This window comes from Chrysochloris asiatica, unplaced genomic scaffold, assembly GCF_000296735.1.
Source record: "Chrysochloris asiatica unplaced genomic scaffold, ChrAsi1.0 scaffold00010, whole genome shotgun sequence".
NCBI classification, from domain to species: Eukaryota; Metazoa; Chordata; class Mammalia; order Afrosoricida; family Chrysochloridae; genus Chrysochloris; species Chrysochloris asiatica.
In genome coordinates, this window is record NW_006408528.1 from 36,959,464 (window position 1) to 36,983,487 (window position 24,024).

At 35.5% G+C, this 24,024-nt stretch overlaps 1 protein-coding gene across 1 annotated transcript in view; it reads left to right on the top strand.

Moving 5' to 3' along the window:
- KMT2E (lysine (K)-specific methyltransferase 2E) overlaps positions 1–24,024 on the top strand; it is an 85,961-nt gene that overhangs the window by 34,196 nt on the left and 27,741 nt on the right. Inside the window, exons 4-11 of the mRNA XM_006834376.1 lie at positions 6,432–6,546; positions 9,609–9,838; positions 13,241–13,321; positions 15,968–16,026; positions 16,939–17,111; positions 19,957–19,995; positions 23,154–23,384; positions 23,474–23,604. Coding sequence (XP_006834439.1) covers positions 6,432–6,546; positions 9,609–9,838; positions 13,241–13,321; positions 15,968–16,026; positions 16,939–17,111; positions 19,957–19,995; positions 23,154–23,384; positions 23,474–23,604 — 1,059 coding nt within the window. The remainder of the gene's footprint in view (positions 1–6,431; positions 6,547–9,608; positions 9,839–13,240; positions 13,322–15,967; positions 16,027–16,938; positions 17,112–19,956; positions 19,996–23,153; positions 23,385–23,473; positions 23,605–24,024) is intronic.

The window sequence follows — 24,024 nt, forward strand, 5'->3', positions numbered from 1 at the left end:
TCCCTTTTTGTTACAAAACTACTACCTTTACAGTTGTGACAGTTGCAATTTGTCTAATAACAATGACTCACTATTGAATCATAAGAATTTTATCCCCATCTCTTTTCACCAGACCCATATGGACAAGAGGAAAACTATTCAATGGGAACTCTACCTTCCTCTTTGAAACTGGGCTATTTGGTTCTGGGCTGTCTGCTCATACCCTCACTTTATGTGACTCTAAAGTAAGACACAAGCCATTCTGAAATGAAACTCTCTCTTGAAAACTTGTAAACTGGTCACTTCATGCTTTTATTGCCCCCCTCATTTTAGGTAGCCAATGTCTAAGTTGCCCATCTCTATCAACCCAGTATACAGAGGGAATAGCTTTGATACTTGGTGTGAAGACTCCTTCTCTCTCAGTTGGTATTTTGAGCTACTATAGCCATAAGTATAGGTCAAGTTCATCAAATTGTAGCTATTTACACTTGTTTCATTTATCAAAAATTGTTTTTTTATCTTCATCTAGTCAAATTCTGATCATCGGGCCCATCAAGGTTTGTTTAAATGGGTACTGTCTGCAAGTTTGGGCATTCTTGTGTGTCTCCCCTCACTTCATATCAGCTGGATGCTTTACTATCAGCTCTAACCCTCTGTGGAAAAATACCCTGTTTTTAAGAATGGGAAGTAATACATATAGAAACCATTTCTAATTTTTATGACTCACAGTATTCTCCATATGTGAAATAATTAAAATGAAAGTTGTGTAGGTGCTGGGTTATCTGCTCATACCTTACCTTTATGTGACTCTAAAGTAAGACAAAGGCCATTTATTTCTTTAAGTCACTAATCTCCAGGCACAATATAGGACCTTAGGTGGAATCCTGAGTCTCATCCAGAACCTTCTGAGGTGGGACATTCCCACTAGAAAGGACAAGTAGACCAGCCTGGAATAGCTAGAGTGACAGAAGATACATCTTCAAAGAAAGATCTTCAGGAAAAACCTAAAACAAAAATGTCAGTATGTTGGCTACTACAAGAATAAACAAGCTGTTCAACAGAAAGCCATCAAGGCAAGCAATCAAGTTCCTTCAGGACAAACCTCCCTCTAAGACCGAAATTCAAAGGGAACACATAAGTAGGCATGTAAGCTTGCTGGTGACATTGGTCTACTAGTGCGTGGAAGAAGAGGAAAGGCAGCAATGAAGAAATGGGCTGAGTTCCACCACAGTCCATTGACCCTCATCGACCTGCAGATGAGAGAGAGAAGAGGAAGGGCTGGTCGTTCCAAAGTGTGGTGAGACCTGGGGACTCCTGAGCCCATGGACAAGGGCATAGCCACAAAGGGCTAGAGCTGAGACTGAGGGGACATGCACAAGAAAACGCAAACTTGCAGATAGTACCCATTTGACCTTACCGTGATAGCTTGATATCAGAATTCGACTAGAGGAAGATAAAAAACAAACAATTTTTGATAAAGGAAATGAGGGTAAATTGCTATAATTTGATGAACCTGACCTATACTCATAGAGGTAGCAATTCTAAAAACCAACAGAGAGAGGAGTCTTCATATCCAGTATCAAAGCTATCTCCTCTGTACACAGCGTAGATAGGGATGGGCAACTTAGACATTGGATACATAAAATGAGGGAGCAATAAAGGCACGAAGTGACTGGATTACAAGGTTTAAAGAGGAATTTAAAGAGTGTGTGGGGGAAGAAAGAGTCCCTACCGAATAGTTTTCATCTTGTCTAGATGGGTCTGGTTAAAAGAGATGGGGATAAGATTTTTGTGATTCAATAATGAGTAATTGTTATCATGACTAATTGCAACTGTCACAACTGTAAAGGTAAGAAGTTTTGTAACAAAGATGGGGGAGCAGTTAATCGTACAGTCCAGAAACGGAAGATTCTAGGACCATCAAGGGAGAAGAGCACAAGCGGAATGTGAGGCCTTATCCAGAGAAGCAGCAACACCAGAGATGGAGGCAGAGATGGGGTCATGGAGAGGGGGAGTGGCTGAGGATTCATGGGAAGAGAAGGACTAAAAGATAGTGGCCAGGAGGAAAACTTGCAGAATGTGCGTGCCCTTTGGAAGTGTAAATTATTATATATGCCTGAGTGTTTTTTTTTTTTAAAAAGAGCTAAAGTGAATAGAGAGAAATACTGTTAATTGATGGTATATGGAAGGGATTGTAATCACTGTAATGAAACAAGTTGTATGATTGGTTGAATGTAAAACTGATGCTCTGCCCTGTAAATTTTCAAACTCACCAGCTGTCCTTGAAAACCTAAATTTTCACTCAATCCACAATAAAAACTTAAAGGAAAAAAAACACAAAAAAATTATGACCAAAAATAAACTATAACAAAGAGTTATAATGTAGAATATTAATAGGAATTTCTTATTGGTTGTTGTGAAGTGCTGTTGAGTCAGTTCTGACCCATAGCGACCCTGTATAGGGTTTCCAAGGAGCGGCTGGTGAGCTTGAACTGCCGTCCTTGCAGTTCAAACGGCTTTGCAGTCTGGCGCATTATTGGTAGTATAATGGATAAATCCAGATTAACAAGAATTGAATCTCCTTTTACTTAAATGTTTTTAGTAACAAAACATTTAAGTATTTTATTTCCACATTTTCATTGAAAGCAATGAAGTATCAGATGAAACTAATAGTGAATGATACTCCCGGTTTTATGTTGTTGTTGTTGTTAAGTGCTGTTGAGTTGATTCGGACCCATAACGACCCTGTACAGGGTTTCCGAGGCTATAAATCTTTACAGGAGCAGAAAGCTTCATCATGCTCCCACGGAACAGCTGGTAGTTTCAAACTGCAGTCTAATAACAATTGTTATTAAGCTGATTGGTTCTGTACTTGGGAATTGAAAGAATTCAGGAGTAAAATTATAGAATTAGTAGTCATAGTAGCGAGTTGTGGTTCAGTGATAGAGTTCTTGTCTTCCATATGGAATACTGGTTTGTGTTCTTGGCCATTGCACTTTATGCATAGCCACCATCCATCTACAAGTAGCGGCTTGAATGTTGATACGATGCTGAACAGGTTTCAGTGGAGCGTCTATACTAAGATAGGCTAGGAAGAAAAGCTTGGCGATCTGCTTATGGCGATCTGCTTATGAAAACTTGATGGATCACAAGGATTCCATCCATAAAGGATTAGAGGAGTGTGCAGAATTGGGCAGATTTCCCATACAATGGTATGGAAGATTGCCATGAATCAGATTTACTTAATGGCAACTAACAGCAGCGATAAAATTAGCAAGCTATACATTTTGATGTCCCTTCTTTCAATAAAAAAAGGTACAAATTTTGGATGCTGAGAACCAGGCATTCCTGTACTTGAGAATTGAAACTAGAGCAGTTGGAGATGCTTTTTTTCTGCCAAAATGTATAACATCTTTCACGGGCTGTACAAAATTATCAACTTTAAAAATTAGCCTGCTAAATATGTAATTAACTCTCCCCTAACCCCTGGTGTGGCACTGTGGGAGAAAGCACTGGACCACAAGGTCAGTTTAAACCAAAGGTCGGTGGTTCAAACTCACCATCTGTCCTTTAAAACCTAATACTCACTATTCTCAATTTATTTTCCTAACTGTATACTTCAAAGTCCTCAGAAAACCCCCTGGGGGCTACATCCAGAGACCCCAGACCCCAGTTTGTTAACATTAATTAAACAAATATTGATAGCCTGATGCTTGTCAGGGTCTATGAAAGGTACAAAGATAAGATACTATCTCTGTCTTCAAAGAACTTACAGTTTTCATCATTCAATAAGCATTTGAGCTCACAATAAGTTCAAGACACTGAGATACTATACCAGATGCTGAAAATAAAAGAATTAAGAAGTAATCCTTCTCAAGAAACTGACTTACAGGGGCAAACAAGTACATCAATTATTATATAATCAAATGATTATACATCAGAAGTATGCACAGGAGTCTTTATAATAATAGTTCTATTTCCACAAGTTTTAAAGGATGACAAGTTAGTAGAATGATGCAAGAAAGAAGATATTCCAGGAAGAAGGCACATATATGTATCATAGCATGACACATTTAAACATGCTTCCCTAAGGATGATCTACAGTACAGCTCACCAGTATTACAATCACCTGTTATATACATTACAATTTTTTTATAGTGCTACACAAGACCTTTTTAAAGTGTTGAAGAGCAAAGATGTCAGCTTGAAGACTAAGGTGCGCCTGACCCAAGCCATGGTATTCTCAGTGACCTCATATGCATGCGAAAGCTGGACAGTGAATAAGATCATAGAAGAATTGATGCATTTGAGTTATGTTGTTGGAGGAGAATATTGAAAGTACCATGGACTGCCAAAAGAACAAACATATCTGTGTTTGAAGAAGTGCAGCCAGAATGCTCCTTGATGGTATTGGGATACAGATCACCTAATAATGATATAGTTTTATATAATGTTTCTCTAAATCTGTAAGAAGAAGCTCCTTCCCTCTATTAAAGAGATTATGTTAATTTGAGAAACTATTGAAATTAATACTTAAAGTCCTAACTCTTTGTACTTCCATGAAGACTTCCCATGCCATGTTTTCCACCTTTTTGCATATGTTATCATTACTGCTTTTTTAATAAAAAAAATTTAATAGATGCTAAGGAGCTCTGGTAGCGTAGTGGTTACGTATCAGGCTGTGAACCGCAAGGTCAGCAGTTCGAAACTACCAGCTGTTCCGCGGGAGAAAGATGAGGCTTTCTGCTCCCATAAAGATTTACAGCCTCGGAAACCCTGTACAGGGTCGCTGAGTCGGAACCGACTCCACGGCCCATAACAACAACAACAACAACAATATCTAATATAAAAATTAAATGTTTGAAGTATCTTACACATCTTTCAGAAGCCATCTCATCCTCAAGGTTTTCCCATATCTTTCATACCACTCAAGTAGGTGTGTTATTTTGAACCCACTAGAGTCTAAAAGCCCAGAACTTTTGCCTTTTGCAAGCAGGTGTTTTCAATTCAACTAAATATATACAAAAGAGTACCATAGAGGACAAGGAGCTGTGGTAGCGTAGTGGTTATGAATCGGCCTGCTAACCTCAGGTTCAGCAGTTCGAAACTCCCAGCTGTTTCACAGGAGAAAGATGAGGCTTACTGCTCCCATAAAGATTTATAGCCTTGGAAATCCTGTACAGGATTGCTATGAGTCAGAATTAACTCCACACCAGCACCAGCACCACCACCACCACCACCATTGTTGTTGTTGTTAGGTGCCATAGAGTCGGTACCGACTCTTAGCAACCCTATGTACAACAGAATGAAACACTGCCCAATCCTGGGCCAACCTTACAATTGTTGCCATACTTGAGCCCATTGATGCTGCCACTTTACCAATCCATCTCGCTGGGGGTATTCCTCTTGTTCTCTGACCCTCCACCTTACCAAACATGATATCCTTCTCCAGAGACTGGTCCCTCCTGACAATGTGTCTGAAGTATGAACCAACAGATCTGTGCTGAAAGAAGCGAAACCAGAGTGCTTCTTGGAGGCCAGGATGGCCAAACTTCGTCTTTCATACCACCACCATAGATGACACTATTCTAGATGAAATATAGGACAGTAGCCACTAGTTGGTACTAGTCTACTATACAGGGTCACTGAATCAGAATTGACTCGACGGCACTTAACAACAACATGGGATATAGGGCAGCAGCCACAGCTTATGAGAGGTTAGCCTGTGGTGTTCTTTTTCCGTTGGAAACCATGCAGGAGTACAGTCAACTATCCAGGAACTTTTGCTTGGACTTCTCAGATAACAATTTAGGTATAAGGCAGACAAGATCCACATTGAGGGTGTATGAGAATATCCCTGATTTATGAGTAGCGTCATACCCCTCAGAAGCCAGCATTTTTTGTAAAGATTGTATATGCAGAGCTTTCAGGTTCTTTGTAAGGGACATGACAGTCAATCACCATATTTGTTAATATATTGAGTAGTACAGTTCACAAATTAACTTACTAGGTTTTTAAGGGAACACGGCTAGAAAGTTAATTAAAAGTCAAATTCTCATACCAAAGGGGGAAAGTTTTGGGTAAGCATTTACCTATACCTGTCTATGGCATATATTTTTTGTCTTTGGTTGTTTTTATGTCCCTGTTTGTTCTTGTTGGGACATTGAAATACATATTTCACATTCAGTTTGGGGTCTATATAGATTCAGTGTAACCTTAATCCTTTTTAAATGATTTCCACCACTATTTTTCACTTCTTTGCATAGTGTCTCCAGTGCCAATGGGTATTTTAAATAATGTTTAGTATCTATATCCATGAGAGGTCTATTATTAAAAAGGCAATATATTTGTATAGTTAACATATTTTAGTATTTAGGATTTAAAATTAATTAAAATAAAAATATCAATGGAAATATTTTTGATGCAACTTTTTTTTTTTTTTTGTCTCCTAGACCAGAATCTGTAGAAGCTAGCCCTGTGGTAGTTGAGAAATCCAACAGTTATCCCCACCAGTTATATACCAGCAGCTCGCATCATTCACACAGTTACATTGGTTTGCCTTATGCGGTAAGTGTCAAACATGTCTTTGGGTTTTATTTTTTAAATGTAGAAGTTTAAAATCGATGTATATGGTGTTATGTTTGAAATCACATATTTTAAAAACACAGTTTAATTTTTCATTAACCATACTCTTATTATTCAAGGTATTGAAGTTTTTTAAGAGAAATTCCTTAGAAGTTTTAATTATTGTATTTTATGCTATTAATGATTTGGTATAATCATTCTTTTGCCCTTTCTATGATGACTGTATTGACTATGGTTAATTTTAAATTATAATATTACTATTTATTGAGCACTTATTATGTGCCAGGCTCTGTACAGAGCCTTTTTATATATATTATCTCATTTATTCTGAAACAGTCTGATGAGATAGGTACAGTTATTTCCCTTTTATAGCAGGTAAAATGGAAACTTACCTTGGTTAACTTACTTAATGTTGCATAGCTAATAGGAGACAGAACTTAGATTCAAACAGACATGTAGACAAAGATCTTTTCATTGCAACACTGATATCATAGAGGTTCAATTATAAGAGATTTTTAACTACTTGGGCCAGAATAAAAATTGCCAAATTGAAACAGAATTTTCATTTTATGTCTAAGTGGTTTAGTCCTTTGTTGTTTTTGTTATTATCCCGCTTCCACATCTAGGAAGTTTTTTGTTTTCTCAAAAATTTTTATTGTGAATTGAGATGATCATCAGTTTTTACATTCAACAAATCATACATTTTGTTTCAACTCAATGGTTGAAGTCTCCTCCATGTAACAAGCATTATTCCACTTCCTCCCTATGGTTCTTATTTCCATTGCACCCTCCTTCCCATCTCTTCTCAACTTTGACCTTAGGTAAATGCCCTTTTGATCTTGAATGGTTGAGCATACCTTACTATTATTATTGCCTCTACTATATATCTATCTATTCATTGACTGAAAATTGGGCCACACAAGGGTGAATTCCATTCCAGAACAGAAGGGTAGTCAAGGGTTATAGCCTGTGGTTCCTAGAGTCTCTTTTCATAATTTTGAGTTTTGTTTTGTTTTTTCTTTAAAAAAAAAAAAAAACAACAACAACACTAAAAAAATACCATAAGAGCCCTATCCCTATCTCCGTTCATCAGACCCACCCAGACAGATTGGATACTATTCAGTGGAGATTCTACCTTCCTCTGCACCCTCTGGATCTAGGTTCCCTCTTGATTGCTTGTAAGCCAGTCACTTCTTGCCTTTGTATCCCGCCCCCCCCCCTCATTTTTGGTAGCCAGTGTCCAAGTTGACCATCCCTGTCTACTCTGTGTATGGAGGGGGTAGGACTGATCTTCGTTGTAAAGATTTGTTCCCTCTTTTGAGCTACTGCATCCATAGGTGTAGGTCAAGCTCATCAAATTGTATCAGATTACTCTTTTTTCCCTCTTCTTTCTTCTTCTAGTTGAGTTCTGATCATCCAGCCATTGAAGCCAGGTCAAGTGTTTATTATCTGCAAATGTGGGTATTCTTGTGCATATGCCCTCACTTCTTATCAGCTGGATGCTTCACTCTCCACTTTAGTCCTCTTTGGCTATGGCATTTGACTCTGGGCCCAGGAGTCCCCAGGTCTTGCTATACTGCTGGCCAACCAGGTCTCCACCTGGGTTCACAGGAATCTATTGAACGTGGTAGGATTCAGCTCACAGTTTCATTGCTGTTTTTCCCTCACTTCCCCTTATCAATGGCCAACGTGGTCACCAGTCAGACCTCATGTCTGCTCTTGTATTCCCATTGAGTTTTAGTCTTGGAAGGGGGTTTGCCCTGAAGGGACCCAACCACTTGCCTTGATGTCTCCTGGGCAAGCAACTTGCTTGTTCTTGTAGTAGTCATTTGGGCTGCCTATATTGTTTTGTATTTTTCCTGTTGGTCTTTCTTTCAAGACGTATTTTCTGTTCGTCTAGCCACTCCAGGCTGGTCTACTTGTCCTTTCAAGTAGAAATTTCCCACCTCATAAGATTATGAATGGGGTTCAGGATTCCACCTATGGTCTTATGCATTGCAGAGGCTCCACAGGAAGCCTCCTTCACTGGGCAAGTTATAGCCCCATTTTAGGTATTCCAATCAGTTATAGGCAGAAGATGGACTTAACAAGCTTTCTGTGGTGATGTTTCTGGCTATTCCTTTCTCTTCCCTTCAAGTGTCTATTTTATAATTGTATGCTAGGGAAATAAGATTCAAAAGACATCTAAGCATCTTAACATTATTTCCTCCTTTTACCCATTCAAAACATGCCTCAGTTGTCATACCTGCTTTCAACTTTGTTTTTTGCAGTGCAGATATACTCAACAAAACGGTTCTCCTGTTCAACAGTTTTACAAGCACAATTCAGAGACATTGATTATACTCCTCATTGAATATCCCTTATCCTTATATCTTCCTAGTTAGTCTATCACCATTAATGTAATCCCAATTCTCCCCAAGTAAAAATTTACTCATTCCCTTTCCATCCCAACCCTGGTAAACGCAAAGTCAGTGCCATCAAATTGATTCCAACTCATAGTAACCCTGTATGGTTTCTGAGACTATAAGTCTTTATGGGTTCAGATAGCCTCATCTTTCTCCCACAGAGCTGCTGTTGGATTAGAACTGCTGACCTTGTGATATAACGTCCAGTGCTTATTCTACATCCCACCCCTGGTAGCCGTGAATAAAGCTTTGGGTTTTACATACTTGCTTATTTTATGTAAGTGAAGTTATACAGTGTTAGCCTAGTGTGACTGACTTCACTCACAACAATGTTTTCAAGATTCATTCATTTATTGCCTGCTTTCATCTTGAAGGTAGAGCTGTGGGACCATAGGACTGTGATAATGTCTTCTTGTGTGTTTTCTTTTGGGGTGGGGGCGTGAATTTGGATGTTAGGTGGGCATGGTTAATGATACTGTAGTTTTTTATCTGATTTCACCAAGTCATTATTTTAAATTAAGAAAGAAATAGATCAATTTTGTGTCTTTTGAGTATGAAATTATAGGTTGAATTTTATTTAAGTTGCTGAATTCATATAATTTAAGTAACATTATTCTGTATTTATGTTCAATTATCCAGGACCATAATTATGGTGCTCGTCCTCCTCCAACACCTCCGGCTTCCCCTCCTCCATCAGTTCTTATTAGCAAAAATGAAGTAGGCATATTTACCACTCCTAATTTTGATGAAACTTCCAGTGCTACTACTATCAGCACATCTGAGGATGGAAGTTATGGTACTGATGTAACCAGGTGCATATGTGGTTTTACACATGATGATGGATACATGATCTGTTGTGACAAGTGCAGGTAAAAAATTGCTTTATTCTCCTTGGATACTGTTACCTTTGATTATTAATGTTGGAAAAGATCATTCAAATTACTTTTGAAAGAATTCAGTGCATTTATTAAAATGGACTATCTACTACTTATGCTGCAGTCTGTTTTCCTCCTTGAAAAAGCCCCTATGGGGAAAAAATTAATCTTAGAGCTCATTAGAAATCCCCATTGTTAATTGAGTAACAGGCAATCAGTTCTGAAATTGATTCATGTACAACCACATCTCTCTTTTCATTAAATTTACTAGTAATACAAGTATATGTAATAATAGTAAAGAAGATTAAAATGAGAGTAGAATTTTGAGTCCTGTGTATTTTATTAAGGAGTTATTTGTGCTGTATAAGTGAACTGTGGTTTTCCAGTTGGGGGAATTATACATTTTGATTGATGTTTGTTTGACTTGACTCTCTCACCTCCTTTTGACTTGAACCTTGCAGCACTCTGGAGTCTCCTTGAACCAGAACCACAGTCTCCCCTCCCCCAACCCTGGTTCAACCACCAAGAAAGACCTCTTCCCCTAGAGAAGGTGTGATTGGGACAGAGAGTGGGGTTTTGTTTTGTTTCTTTTCTGATTTTTTTTTTTTTTTTGGTGAGAGGGTGTTGGGGAGGATGGAAAGGGAATAGTAGGATTTCAGCCTGAAAGTTATTGAGTGTGTCCCCTGCATAGGATGAGGAGCAGAGAGTATTTAAGCAGAGCATTTGATAGCTTTACAAATTTTTCTGGGTTTGCTTCTTATGGTGTAGCCTCATTATTTGATTTGAAGTACTCTAGTGTATACCTACCCATATTTGAATGTGAGTATAAAAGTGCTTCCAGAAACCAAATATAAATTATTTTATATTGTTTGTAATATTGTTCCTGTCTATTTGATTAAGTGATTAGGAGTTGGATACGATAGATGTACAGATAGAGTTATATTTCAAAAAGTTTATGTACCTTTGCCAAAAAAAGAAAGATTTTCAGTGTTAAATAGAACGTTGTTTTTTTAAGAAAGTTATTAATCCTTTGAGTTTAATAAAAATGTATTGTGACTTATTTTCAAACTTAAAAATAAATTCTCACTACCTGTGAATAACCATGAGTAATGTACCTGAATAAATTTACTCAAGGTAAAATTAAAAAAAAAAATTTTAGTGACATCTTACTTTTCTAATTATTTTTAAAATTGTTAGAAAAATTGTAAGAAAATATTAATTCATATTGTAGCCAATCTTGAGAAATAATAACTTTCTTTTTAGTTGAGTTTGTGCAATGTGATACATTGTTTTTGTTTTAATAATCTAAACAGTGTTTTTAATTGTAACGATTTATATATAATATGGAGTCCTGGTGTGGCACTGTGGGTTAATGCGCCAGACTGCAAAGCCGTTTGACCTGCAAGATTGGCAGTTCAAGCTCACCAGCTGCTCCTCGGAAACCCTATACAGGGTCACTACGGGTCGGAACCGACTCGATGGCACTTAACAACAACAGCAATATATAATATAGAATTATTTCTCTTAGAGAATAATGAAATAATCCTTAGAATTTTATAACCAGTTACAAATTTTTAAAGAACCATTTCACACTTTGTGGATTATTCAAGGTATTTTGCTTCTCAGCAAGTGCTGTCTTTGGTATGAATCTTAACTTGTGTTTTTCCATTGCTAAACTGTAGCAGCATACTGTAAGGCTTAATCTTTTTCCCTCTTTTCTTGTATTACATTGCTTCTTTATATTTTTTCATGTTTCTACTGCCCACTCTCATCTATTTCAAGTCAGATGCGTATGTCTGTGACTATTTCTTTTTACAGTTTCATTTCTTCTATTGTCTGTATGACACCATTACTTGCCACATACATTTGTTATTCTAACCCTTTTGTCAGCCATCCTAATTTCATTTGTACTTATTTTATTTTCCCACTCCTTTTATATAAATTCTGTTATCCGCCACATTGTACCAATTCTTGTCCCAACAGTCTCAGATTTACCTCTCTGCTTTTTTAGCTGCCATAATATTATCATTTAATTCTCTTAATTGTCTTGTCTCCTTCAGTAGATTTTTAACTACCAAGATTTAGTTAAGAATCGAAGGGCAACACAGTAGCAGTTAGCATGGTAGTTATATATTAAAAGAGGCTAAATTATGTGAAGAATAAATGATTATAGAAACAGGCATATGAGGGACATCAAAAAGTTCATGGAAAAATTCTATTATCTACTTCCGTTTTCCACAATGTTTTTGAAACTCCCTTATATATATATATCTTTAGATAAAGTCTTGGCAGTAAAATACAATAATATTAGTAAACTGAGAAATGTACCTCCATCTGACTTATATATTCCATTTAAAATGGTTAGAGGACAGAATAGGTTTAATTTCTGTCCTTACAGAATGCCTCTTGGAATCTTTAAGTTCATTGTGTCTGCTATTTATTTCTGCCCTTTATCAACTCAGGTCTAGGATGTTGGAAGAAAGAGCACTGGTGGTAGTGCAATGGTTAGGCTACTAAAAGGTTGGCAGTTCAATGTCACCCAGGTGCTCTGTGAGAGAAAAAGCTGACGATCTGTTTGCTCTTGTAAAGATTGCTGCCTAAAGAACCCACAGGAGCATTTTTAGTTTGATGGCACCTAACAACAACAGAATGTGGGAAAAACCTCTTAGTCTAGTCTGCCTCTAGTTTTTAACTCCTTTGAAGTAATACTATGGGCACCAGAGCACCTTTACTTGTTTCCTGTTGCAGGTTGGAGGAAATCTGTACAAATCCTAACATTCGGAGTCCTATATAATCAGACTGCAGTTTACTAATCCAGTCTTTCTCCTTACTATTTCCCAAAATGAACTCTCCTCTTCATAGGTATTACCCTTCTTCTGGCTGTTACTCATCTTGACTGAGAAAAGATTGCTATAATGCTTTCTTGTCTGATTTTCCAAATGAGATTCTAGTCAAGTCCATTATTATCCAGCGCAATTTTTCATTAACTCCAAACAGTGATTTGAGTTACATAGTTTCACTTTTTGGTAGTTACTAGCCTCTCACAAGAGAGTTTTTGACAGGGTAAATCTCTCTTAAGTTTTGTAGTTTCTAATACTTGCATCATGTCCGATATATTTTAAAATTGTATTTGCTTTGGAAATACATATATATATACACACACATGCACATACTATGTGTGTATATATATCTTATATTTATGTTCTCTTGTTTTTGTGTCTCAAAGTTTTATTCCCTGAAGTCAGTACTTATACAAATTCCTTACAGCAGTGTTTAGAGTGCTAAGCTCAAAACTGCCACTTACTAATTGGTGGAATATAAAATCTATTTGAAGATGATTTTAAATATTTTATATGTTCTGTTGTGTTTTTTTCCTTTTGTTTTCTTTTTTTAAAGTGTTTGGCAACATATTGACTGCATGGGGATTGACAGGCAGCATATTCCTGATACATATCTTTGTGAACGTTGTCAGCCTAGGTGAGTTGAACGTTACTGATACTATTGCTTATAATTTACTAAAGTAATCTTTAGCTAACAGAAATTTACCTATGAATTCTGGGTATTAAGGAGTTGGCGAATTATTGTATCTCATAGATTCAGTATTCTTATACTGTTTCATTTTCTGTGTCTTTATTTTTATATTCTGACATCTCTAAAATCAGGAAGACTCCTTCCATTGTGTACCATGATTTAATTGTTAGGGTATTTATTTATTTATTTATTTATGCATGCATGCATGCATTTCCCCCCTGGAATACACTATGATTAGGAGTTATATGTGTTTTTTCTCATTTCTTTTTTTAAACCTCTTGATTATGTACATTTCAAACCAATGTAAAAGTAAAATAGTATAATGAACACACATTTTCATCATTCTGGTTCTGCAATTTTCAACAATCCTTGTATATTTTGAAGGGCATTTGGCCTGTTAAAACGGCTGTAAACATTCATGTACAGGTTTTGTGAACTTTAGTATTCGTATCTCTGGGAATAAATATCCTACAGTACAATTGCTTAATTGTATGCATTTTTAGTTTTATGAGAAATTGCCGAATTATTTTCCAGAGTGGTTACACCATTTTACATTTTTATTTTTTAAATATTGTTTTTTAAGATTTAATTTTATAATTCTATAAAAACAACTTAACCATTCAAAAAAATCTATAAAACAAGGTATATTCAAATAAGTTTAGTTTCTATTTCTATCCCTTCCCACCATATTTCTCTTTTGTTGTTGTTAAGTGCCATCAAGTCAATTCCAACTCACAGCAATTCTGTGTGGTTTCCAAGGCTGTAAATCATTGCAGGAGCAGAAAGCCTCACCTTTCTCCCAGAGTGACTGGTGGGCCCAAATCCCCTTGTGGTTGGCAGTCCAGTGCTTATACTATGGAGCTACCGCAGTTATGTATCTGTATATTTGTACTCCCTTCCTTAGGTAAACATTATCGTATGACACAAAGTTTTCACCGTATTTCCTTTTCCTCTTAAAAATACATGCTTAAGATAGCATAGTCCATAGTCAGACTGCAAAGCTGTTTGAAACTTCAAAGTCAGTGGCTCAAGCTCATCAGCCGCTCCTTGGAAAACCTATACAGGGTCGCTACAAGTCGGAACCAACTTAGCGGCACTTCACCACCACCACCTTACTTCTTGCTGTAGATTCAGATTATTCCATCTGTATGATTTACTATAGTTTATTGAACCATTCTTCCTGGGGTAGAAATTTGTTTCATTTCTGGTCTTTTATTATTGCAAATTGGATTGTTTTATACAAGGGTAAATGTATATATAATTTTTGCCAGATGTTGCCAAGCTTTTCTCCAATAAGCATGTAATTTTGAATTCCCACCAATAATGGATGGGACACTCCTATTTCCCCACTTCAATAGTGTTTAATAGATTTGGATTTTTGCTAGTCTAATAAGATGTGAAATAGTAATATTAGTGTTGTTATACTTTGCATTTCTGTTACCATGAATGAGATTTTTCAATGTGTTTTTGTTTCACCTTGTGGTAGTTATTAACCTCTTGCCAGATTGTTTTTGATGGGATAAATATCTTTTGATAATGCAGGAGTTTATTAAAAACTGACCATTAGGGAGGCAGTTAATTAAAAAAAAAAAAAAGAATTATTTGTGTTTTATTTTTTGATAACTAAGATAGTTGTCTCTGTTGCTAAGATAGTTAGACATCCTAGTAGATATTAAGTAAGTCTAGTAAATTTTAGATGTTTTAGTCCAGAACTCATTGTTTTATCTGAAGACAGTATCTGTGCTATTTGATCTCTAGAATAAGTTTTTACAATGAAAAGAAAGCAAAACGAATACTGTGGATAACAGTTTATAAGGGTGGTGGTGGTAAGTGCCATCGAGTTGGTTCTGACTCATAACCACCTTCTATAGAGTTTCCGAGGAGTGGCTGGTGAACTTGAACCACTGACCTTTATGTTCAAACTGACTTTGTGGTCCAGTGTATTATCCTGCAGTGCCACACCAGGACTCCATAGGGTGTAAGGATAAATTAATGAAATATTTTAATTGCTGAATGCTTTTAATTATTATTTTAAAAGTGGAAATAATGTTTTGGAGCCCTGGCATGGTGCTATAGGATAAGCACTGGACTACTAACCACAAAGTCAGAAGTTCAAACCCACCAGTTGCTCCTTGGAAATCTTATACAGGGTCACTAAGAGTCGAACTGACTTGACAGCACTTATAACAACAGAACATCAGTGGTAATAATGCCATAGATTCTAATAATATAGTTTATATAAAGAAATTCAATTTATGATTTTAATTACATTGTTAAAATTATGATTTTTAATTTTTTTTTTTTTCCATTTTAAATATTCCACTTAAAGCTATTAAACTGCTAGGCTTCTAAGATTAAAAAAAAGAGAGAGAGAAAGATTTCTTAACAGAGAAAAGTAGTAACTGATATCTATTACTAATTATACTAGGTTATATCAAAACTGTAAGACAGAGGATAATGAATATATCACATACTGCTGGTTTTTCACCAAAAAAAAAAGTATATTGTGGATCTATTACATTTAAACCAGATCTGTTTCATATTTAAACTAATGAAAGTTTAGTAAATAATTATGTTAATATTTTATTTTAGGAGTTTGGATAAAGAGAGAGCAGTGCTACTACAACGCCAGAAAAGGGAAAATATGTCAGGTGGGTAAAAAGAAGCTAGACTAAATTAAGGTTAATGTGATTGAGAGAACAAGTAGTCTGTGTATTTTTAGATTCAAATTCCTTACTGATGAATGTTGATTGTATGCACAATTTATAATCTCATAATCATCTAATTTAAATGTTCTTGTTTTTTAGATTATAGCATAATTATTTACTTCCTTTAGGAAATCTGGAAACAAGGAAAATAAACACTTAAAATCATAATTTTCTACACATAGGTAACCTATAGTATTTAAAGAAGAAATACAGATGAATTTGTTCTGTAGAAAGCTGGTGATCCATTAGAATGTTCACATTGTGGAATAGCATTTCTTTAATAATTAGAAACACAACTTAAAAATATAATGTATGGCATAATACTAAATTTTGGCCTAATACTTTGCCAATACAATAACACTGATTTTGAACAGCCTTAATTTAACCAACTGTTGTTTTTCAATGGACATTTGGTTTCTTTCTGGGTAGTTTTTTGGATTTTTTCCTTAATTTTTGCTATTATAAATAGTTCTTTCAATAAAACCTTAGTGTACGTTAGCCATTTTATCTTTGGATAAATTCCGTTAAACAGTACGTGAATATATAATGTTGCTAAATACTGCAAAATTTCCCATTGTGTAGTAAATGTTGAATTTCCACTAGTAATATACAGTTCTTGTTTTCTACCAGAGTATAGTGTCAGACCCTATGATACTTTCTAACTTAATGAATAACAAATAACATTTGTAGTTTTCATTTAAATTTATCTTAGTGTGAATGAAGTGAGTGAGAAGTGAAAAAGTTTATGTTTAGAAAGATGGAGATTCAATCCTGTGTACAATGCAATCATTCAATGCTGTATAATTTTATTGTTTGAAATAGACATTGGTAGTAAGTTTTGTTTTGCTTTTAAAGATGGTGATACAAGTGCAACGGAGAGTGGCGATGAGGTTCCTGTGGAATTATATACTGCATTTCAACATACTCCAACCTCCATCACTTTAACTGCTTCAAGAGTTCCCAAGGTTCATGATAAAAGAAGGAAAAAAAGTGGGGAGAAAGAACAAAATATATCAAAATGTAAAAAAGTAAGTTTTGGTTTTAAAAATTGAGTGGTCAGTAAAAGCAGTAGAGTTTTATAGAAAAGGCAGATGTTTTCTAGGAAAGAAAGGATAATAGAGGCAAGAGAGTAGCTATAAAAAGTGGTGGCAGGGTCGAGCAAAAGTTTTTTTGTGTTTATTTTTAAACATTAAAAATTTTTATGCATTTTAAAGATTGCAGTCGATTAAATAAGAAACTTGCAAACTGCTGTGAGATCATTAATGAAATTATAGAAATGCAAAAGGTAAAATAGAAATAAACTGCTTTTATAAAATAAATAACAGTTCTAAATTTTTAATATTGTATGAACAAGTAAAGAAACAGAGTAACATATAGTAATTTAAAAATAATTAGAATATCTAGGGATCCTAGTGGCACAGTGGTTAAGTGGACAGCTGCTAACCAAGCTGGTTGGTAGTAGAATCCACCAGACGCTGCATGGTGAATGATGTGATTGTCTGCTTCTGTAAAGATTTACAGCTTTAGAAACTCTATGAGACAGTTCTACCTTATGTCCTGTAGGGCCACTAGAGTTGGAATCAACTCAGGGCAATGGGTTTGTTTTGGTTTGAGTATCTAATCATTTTAATAAGAGTTCCTTGTTAGTGTTGTGGTTACGAATCAGGGTGTGACCTGCAAGGTTAGCAGTTCGAAACTACCAGCTGTTCCACGGGAGAAAGATGAGGCTTTCTGTTCCTGTAAAGATTTACAGTCTCAGAAACGCTTTGCAGGCTTACTATGAGTCAGAACCGACTCCACCGCACATAACATGTTTTTTCATGGAGTCCTGGTGTGACACTGTGTTAATGTGTTGGATAGCAAGGTTGGCAGCTAAAGCTCACCAGCTGTGCTTCAGAAACCCTATACAGGGTCATTATGGGTCAGAACTGACTCAATGGCACTTAACAATATTTTTCATATAAATTGTATGTGATATATTATCCTTGGGATCCCTAGTGGCAAAAAAGTATAGACTATTTTTTTCATTAAATTTGTTTTTAATCATTAAAGCAGATTATCATAGAAGGTAAAATTATTTTTCACAATACTTATATTGGTGTTACTTAGCTCTCAAGAAAAATATTTCTTAATCATAATACAAGATCTGTTTGGTTACTTGATAGGCAGTATGTCAAGTTCCTAAACTATGAAGTTCCTCATATCATCTCTGCTTAACATATACCTTGACTTTCTAGCAGTCTTTTTTGTATGTGTCCCTCTCCTTTTCTGCAACTCTTCTGCCTGTATTTTATCCAATTTAGACAAATTATTTTTACCAGATTCTTCTCTCACTTCCTGGATATGTTATCTTTGCTTATGCTAATCCTTTCACCAGATGGAACCATCTCTTTTCCATATTTATTTTTTAACCTTTTACCAAAGTTTGGGGGGCCATCTTAAGTACTACTTTCTCATTGAAATTTGCTTTTCTCCTACCAGTTATAATATTTTATTGCATCCCTTCATGGTATTTGAATCTCTTATTATAGCAATTAACCACTTTGTTTGGTTTCATTGCTATTTTGCTCATCTCTAATAGGTTGTAACTTATACAAAGAGATGGGTATTTTAGAACTCATGTATATAAGTATTGACTCACCTTTTTATATACTACTTTCAAATTATGTTTCCTTCTTTGTGTGTTATATAAAAATTACCTGAAAATGTTATCCTGTATATTTTTGATGTCATCTAATTTAAATGTTTGAATAAAACACAGATATCTTCATTTTAAATAAAACAGCACTGGCTAGAATTACTTTGAGTATTTAAAATTTTAAAAATTCTGGGTCTTGGATTGTGTCAAGATTATATTAGAATATTGTTGTATATCTAAAGAGGAAAAGGTTTTGTTTGTATTTTGCTGGAATGCTAGTGATTTTAAAAAAGGAACTCAGGAGCTAAATACAATAGTTATCTCTCTAGCTCATGCTTTTGTTAAATTTTTATTATTATTGGAAGCAACAAATAATAAAAAATGAAAAAGATATTTCTTTTGGATCCTGGCAGATAAGTGGGCTCACAGTAAATATTTATTGAATAAATGAATATAGCTTTTGAAAGACATTTTTTACTAAAGCCCTATTATGTGCTCAAGTATAATTTGCTCTTTGACTTACCAAAAGTTATTATTTTTATGTTCCCCACAAACTTGGCTTATCACTTCAGCAAAATTACTATATTGTTAATATCCTTTCTGTTTTTATCATAATTATTTTCCCATCATTGTAATATTAGAGCACACAGAGAATTTGGAAGTTCTTGTCTTAGCATCATATATAACTTTTTTTTCATGTTCTATACTTTATTTTTAGAATAGTGTTCCATATAGAGTTTCTAGGAGCAGCTGGTGGGTTTGAACTGCCAACCTTCTAGGTAGTGTTCAGTGCATATCCTACAGTACCACACCGAAACCCCAATTTTTTTTGTTGTTGTTAGGTGCCATCAAGTCAGTACCGACCCATAGCGACCTTTATGCACAGCAGAACGAAAACACTGCCCGATCCTGGGCCAACCTCACAACTGTTGCCACGCTTGAGTCCATCGATGCTGTTTGGCCAATCCACCTCATTGGGGGTCTTCCTCTTTTTCTCTGACCCTCCACCTTACCAAACATGATATCCTTCTCCAGTCCCTCCTGACAATATATCTGAAGTATGAGAGACAAATAGGAACCCCAATAGATGTCTTTAAACATTCCACTCATTTTGAATGTAATGGTCATTGCCACATTCTTTGTTGCTGTGGAAATTCATTAAAACAGCTTTAAGTTTTTACATATTGATAATTTTGCTTTAAAAATACTAACCCAAAATTCCATGTTTCTTTTAGGCCTTTCGTGAAGGATCTAGAAAGTCATCAAGAGTTAAGGTAAATGCCTCAACTGTTAATTATTCAGGAGCTTATTAAGTGGTTGCTTACCCATAATCTTTACTTTATGCTCTCTTCATTGTGTCATTTCGTTGTATATTAGCATCATCACCAGAAGTGGGATCATAGAAAATTCTAGTTGTATTATTAAATGAGTCTTGTATTACCATTGTTAAAATATGAAGCAAAAAATAAGATACGTAGTTTCTAATATTGGAATCTAAAAATGTTTTTTTTCGTAGTTGGGATTCTAGTGATTTAGTCCAAGTGAGTTTTCATAATATACTGTAAAATCACTGTAGAGCCACCTTAAAAGCAAAAGGGTATTAGTCATTTGTACTTTTTAAATTGGAGCACATTGTTAGTTTTGTGTAAAGCCAGGTGGTGGTGGTTGCGTACACTTGAGTCAGTTCCAGCTAATAGTGATCCTGTAAAGGATCTGAGGCTGTAAATCTTTATAGAAGCAGAAAGTCTCGTCTTTTTCTTGCAAAGCAACGGGTAGATTTGAACTGCTGACCTTTAGTAATCAGAGGAAGGCCAAAATATGAAGTATTTCCTGTTGTTAAGTGCTGTTGAATCAGTTCCAACTCATGGTGACCCTATATAGGGTTCCTGAGGAGTGGCTGATGGGTTTGAATCACCTACCTTACAGTTAACAGTCAGTGCTTATCCTACAGCACCACACTAAGGACTCCAAATATGATGTATAGTGTCTTATATTTAATAAAAATCATCCTTCTCAAATGGTTACTTTAATACAGAATGTAGTTGTTAAGTAACATCAAGTCGGTTCTGACTCATAGTGTCCCTGTGTAGGGTTTCCTAGGAATGGCTCATGTGTTTGAACCAAACCTTGAGGTTAGTAGTCAGTACTTATCCAATAGCACCACACTTGTTCAATGTTGTTGAACTTGTTCAACTATGAGCTGGTTCCAACTCATAGTTCTGACTCATAGTGACCCTGTATAGGGTTTCTGAGGAGCAGCTGGTGAGCTTGAATCACTGACCTGGCAGTTCAAACTGACTTTGCACCCTAGCGCATTAACCTGCAGTATGACATCATCAAATGGAGAGTGGACTGATGCTGAATTTTAGTAAATGTGTTACTATATTTTTATGCATATGTATGTCTAACCAGTTACATAAGGATTTTGTGAAATCTGTTATTTTTCAATTTCACGCTTATATTTGGTTGTACAAATTCAAGAATTCATGTTTTCTCATCAAGGTTTTCAATATTGTAAAAAGAAACTGATAAACAGCATTTAGTTATAACTAAATGAAAATTATACAAATTATTTTGTTAATTAAGTGCCAGCAAGTCAGTTTTGACTCATAGCAACCCAGTATAGGGTTTCCAAGGAGCAGCTGATGAATTTGAACCACTTACCTTGTGGTTCAAACTAGCCTTGCAGTCCAGCACATTAACCCACAGCACCATACCAGGACCCCATACAAATCATATCCATTATAATTTTGAATGAAGTTATTAAGATATAATGTTTCTTCCTGTTATCTGAAATCGTTTCCATCCTAAGATTGTAAATAAGAATTAATTGCATATAATTGTGGTCATCCAGATTTTAGTACACTTTAAAATATTTGGTACTTGTACCTTTTGATAAATTGTTTTCCAGTTAGAAGGAGGGTCTTTTTATTTTGTAACATTAAAAAAGGGTGGTAGCCTTTTATTACCTGGTACTTACCACTGATAACCAGGAAATGGCTGAAATGGCAGCTGAAGGATGACCTGTCCAAAATATAAATACTGAAAAAGGGAACAAGCATCTATAGCCAGAATGTGTACCAGTGGTTTTACTATACTCGTAAATACATATTTAATCTTGTTTGATATTAGAAGAGAATAAAGTGAGACCCTCTCAGCTTAAAAAAAAATAGTACTAGTTCCCCCATGTAAGCTGAATTCCATAGACTTAATGAGGCATTTTCTAAGATTTAACAATTAACAGTGATCATGATCAAGGTGACTTATGTCTGCATGAGATGCCTGTTGGTATCCTGGAGTTTATTTTGGTAAGCAGAATGCTTATAAACAAAATGAAATACAAATTTAGTTGATTTCAGTGGGAGTCCTGGTGTGGTACTGTAGGATAAGCACTGGACTGCCAACCACAAGGTCAAAAGTTCAGACCTACCAGCTGCACCTTGGAAACCCTGTACAGGGACTCCATGAGTTAGAACTGGCTAAGGGCACTTAACAACACACTTAACCAGTCATACCTTGCAAAGTGCTTGCTCACAAGGTTACTATGAAGCTGGAATCAATTTTATGTTAATAGGTTTGGTTTTATAGATTGTGTTGTGAGCAAGCACTTTGTTGTTGTTAAGTACTGTCCAGCCAAATCCCACTCACAGCAACACTGTTTAGCTCTCTTTACAGCCCATGTATTCAGACAATGGACCATTTTAGGTCATTTCATATTCTGTATCATTTTGATCTAATGTCAGATTTATCATATGTATAATGGATTATGTTGTTGTTACGTGCCTTCGAGTCAATTCCGACCCATGGCGACTCTGCATAGGGTTTCCAAGGAGCAGCTGGTGAGCCTGAACCACCGACCCTGCAGTTCAAACGACGTTGCAGTCTGGCACATTAACTCACAGCACCACACCAGGACTCCTTAATGGATTATAGATTACATTAAATTACGATATCAAAGATTTTTATGTTTAAATTATAGTAATGTCAGGAGATAGCCTTAATATGAAGCATGTGTAGACCCCATAGCAATTGCAATTTTTAGTTCAGTATTGAACTTTTGACTTAACAGTTGATTTGTTAGCACTCTCTAAAATTAGAAATCTTTCTCTTTTTTTTAATCATTAGCTGAAATCAACATAAGAATTTTGAGTATTTGTAATGTCATTGACTTTTCCACTTGGCTATAGTAGTGGTGGTGAAGCTTGACTTTCTGCTATTCTGACTTAGTTTCTTTAAATTTTCTAACTTGTATTTGTTTGGCATGTAGTATAAAAATGTGGCAGGCTGTTAATTTATAGTCCTTTTTTCCCCACTAGGACCAATTTAAGAAACAAAATCTTATTAACTTACATTATGTTCTTTTATAAAGATTGTCATGTGTGTGTTTGTGTGTACATACTTTGTCTTAATGCTTTGCTTGCAATTATTTTAGGGTTCAGCTCCAGAGATTGATCCTTCATCGGATGGTTCAAATTTTGGTTGGGAGACAAAAATCAAAGCATGGATGGACCGATATGAAGAGGCAAATAACAACCAGTATAGTGAGGGTGTCCAGAAGGAGGCACAAAGAATAGCTCTGCGATTAGGCAATGGAAATGACAAAAAAGAAATAAATAAATCAGATTTGAATACCAATAATTTACTGTTCAAACCTCCTGTAGAGGTAAATAGTTTGTCAGAAAGTTGGTATCTTAAGTAGCTAGACTGAAAACAAGTAGATTTAATTCATCTTAATATTTATTCTGATTCTAGAGCCATATACAGAAGAATAAGAAAATTCTGAAGTCTGCAAAAGATTTGCCTCCTGATGCACTTATTATTGAATACAGAGGGAAGTTTATGCTCAGAGAACAGTTTGAAGCAAATGGGTATTTCTTTAAAAGGTAAGTTCCTTCATTTTTTCTGTAGTTAGCTTTCTGTAGGCTCTTTTACCAAACTGTTGTGATTTTATCTGTTTTTACCCTAAGTAGTAATGACTTAGGTATTTAAAACTATAGTGTGGTTAACAGTGACTAATGATTTTTTAAATTATAAAATATAACAATGACTGGAGAAAGTGGCAGAGACGTATTTTCAGTCTCTTGCCTATCATGATTTGATGAAAATCCTAAATCAATCTACAGGCTAACCTTGGAGATATTGTGGGTTTGGTTCCAGACCACCACCATAGAGTGAATACTGTAATAAAGTGACTCTCATGACTTTTTTAATTTCCCAGTGAAGACCGAAGTTGTTTATAGTGTAAAGTGTGCAACAGCATTAGGAAAATGTTTGAAATATTGTGAGAATGACCAAATTCTGAC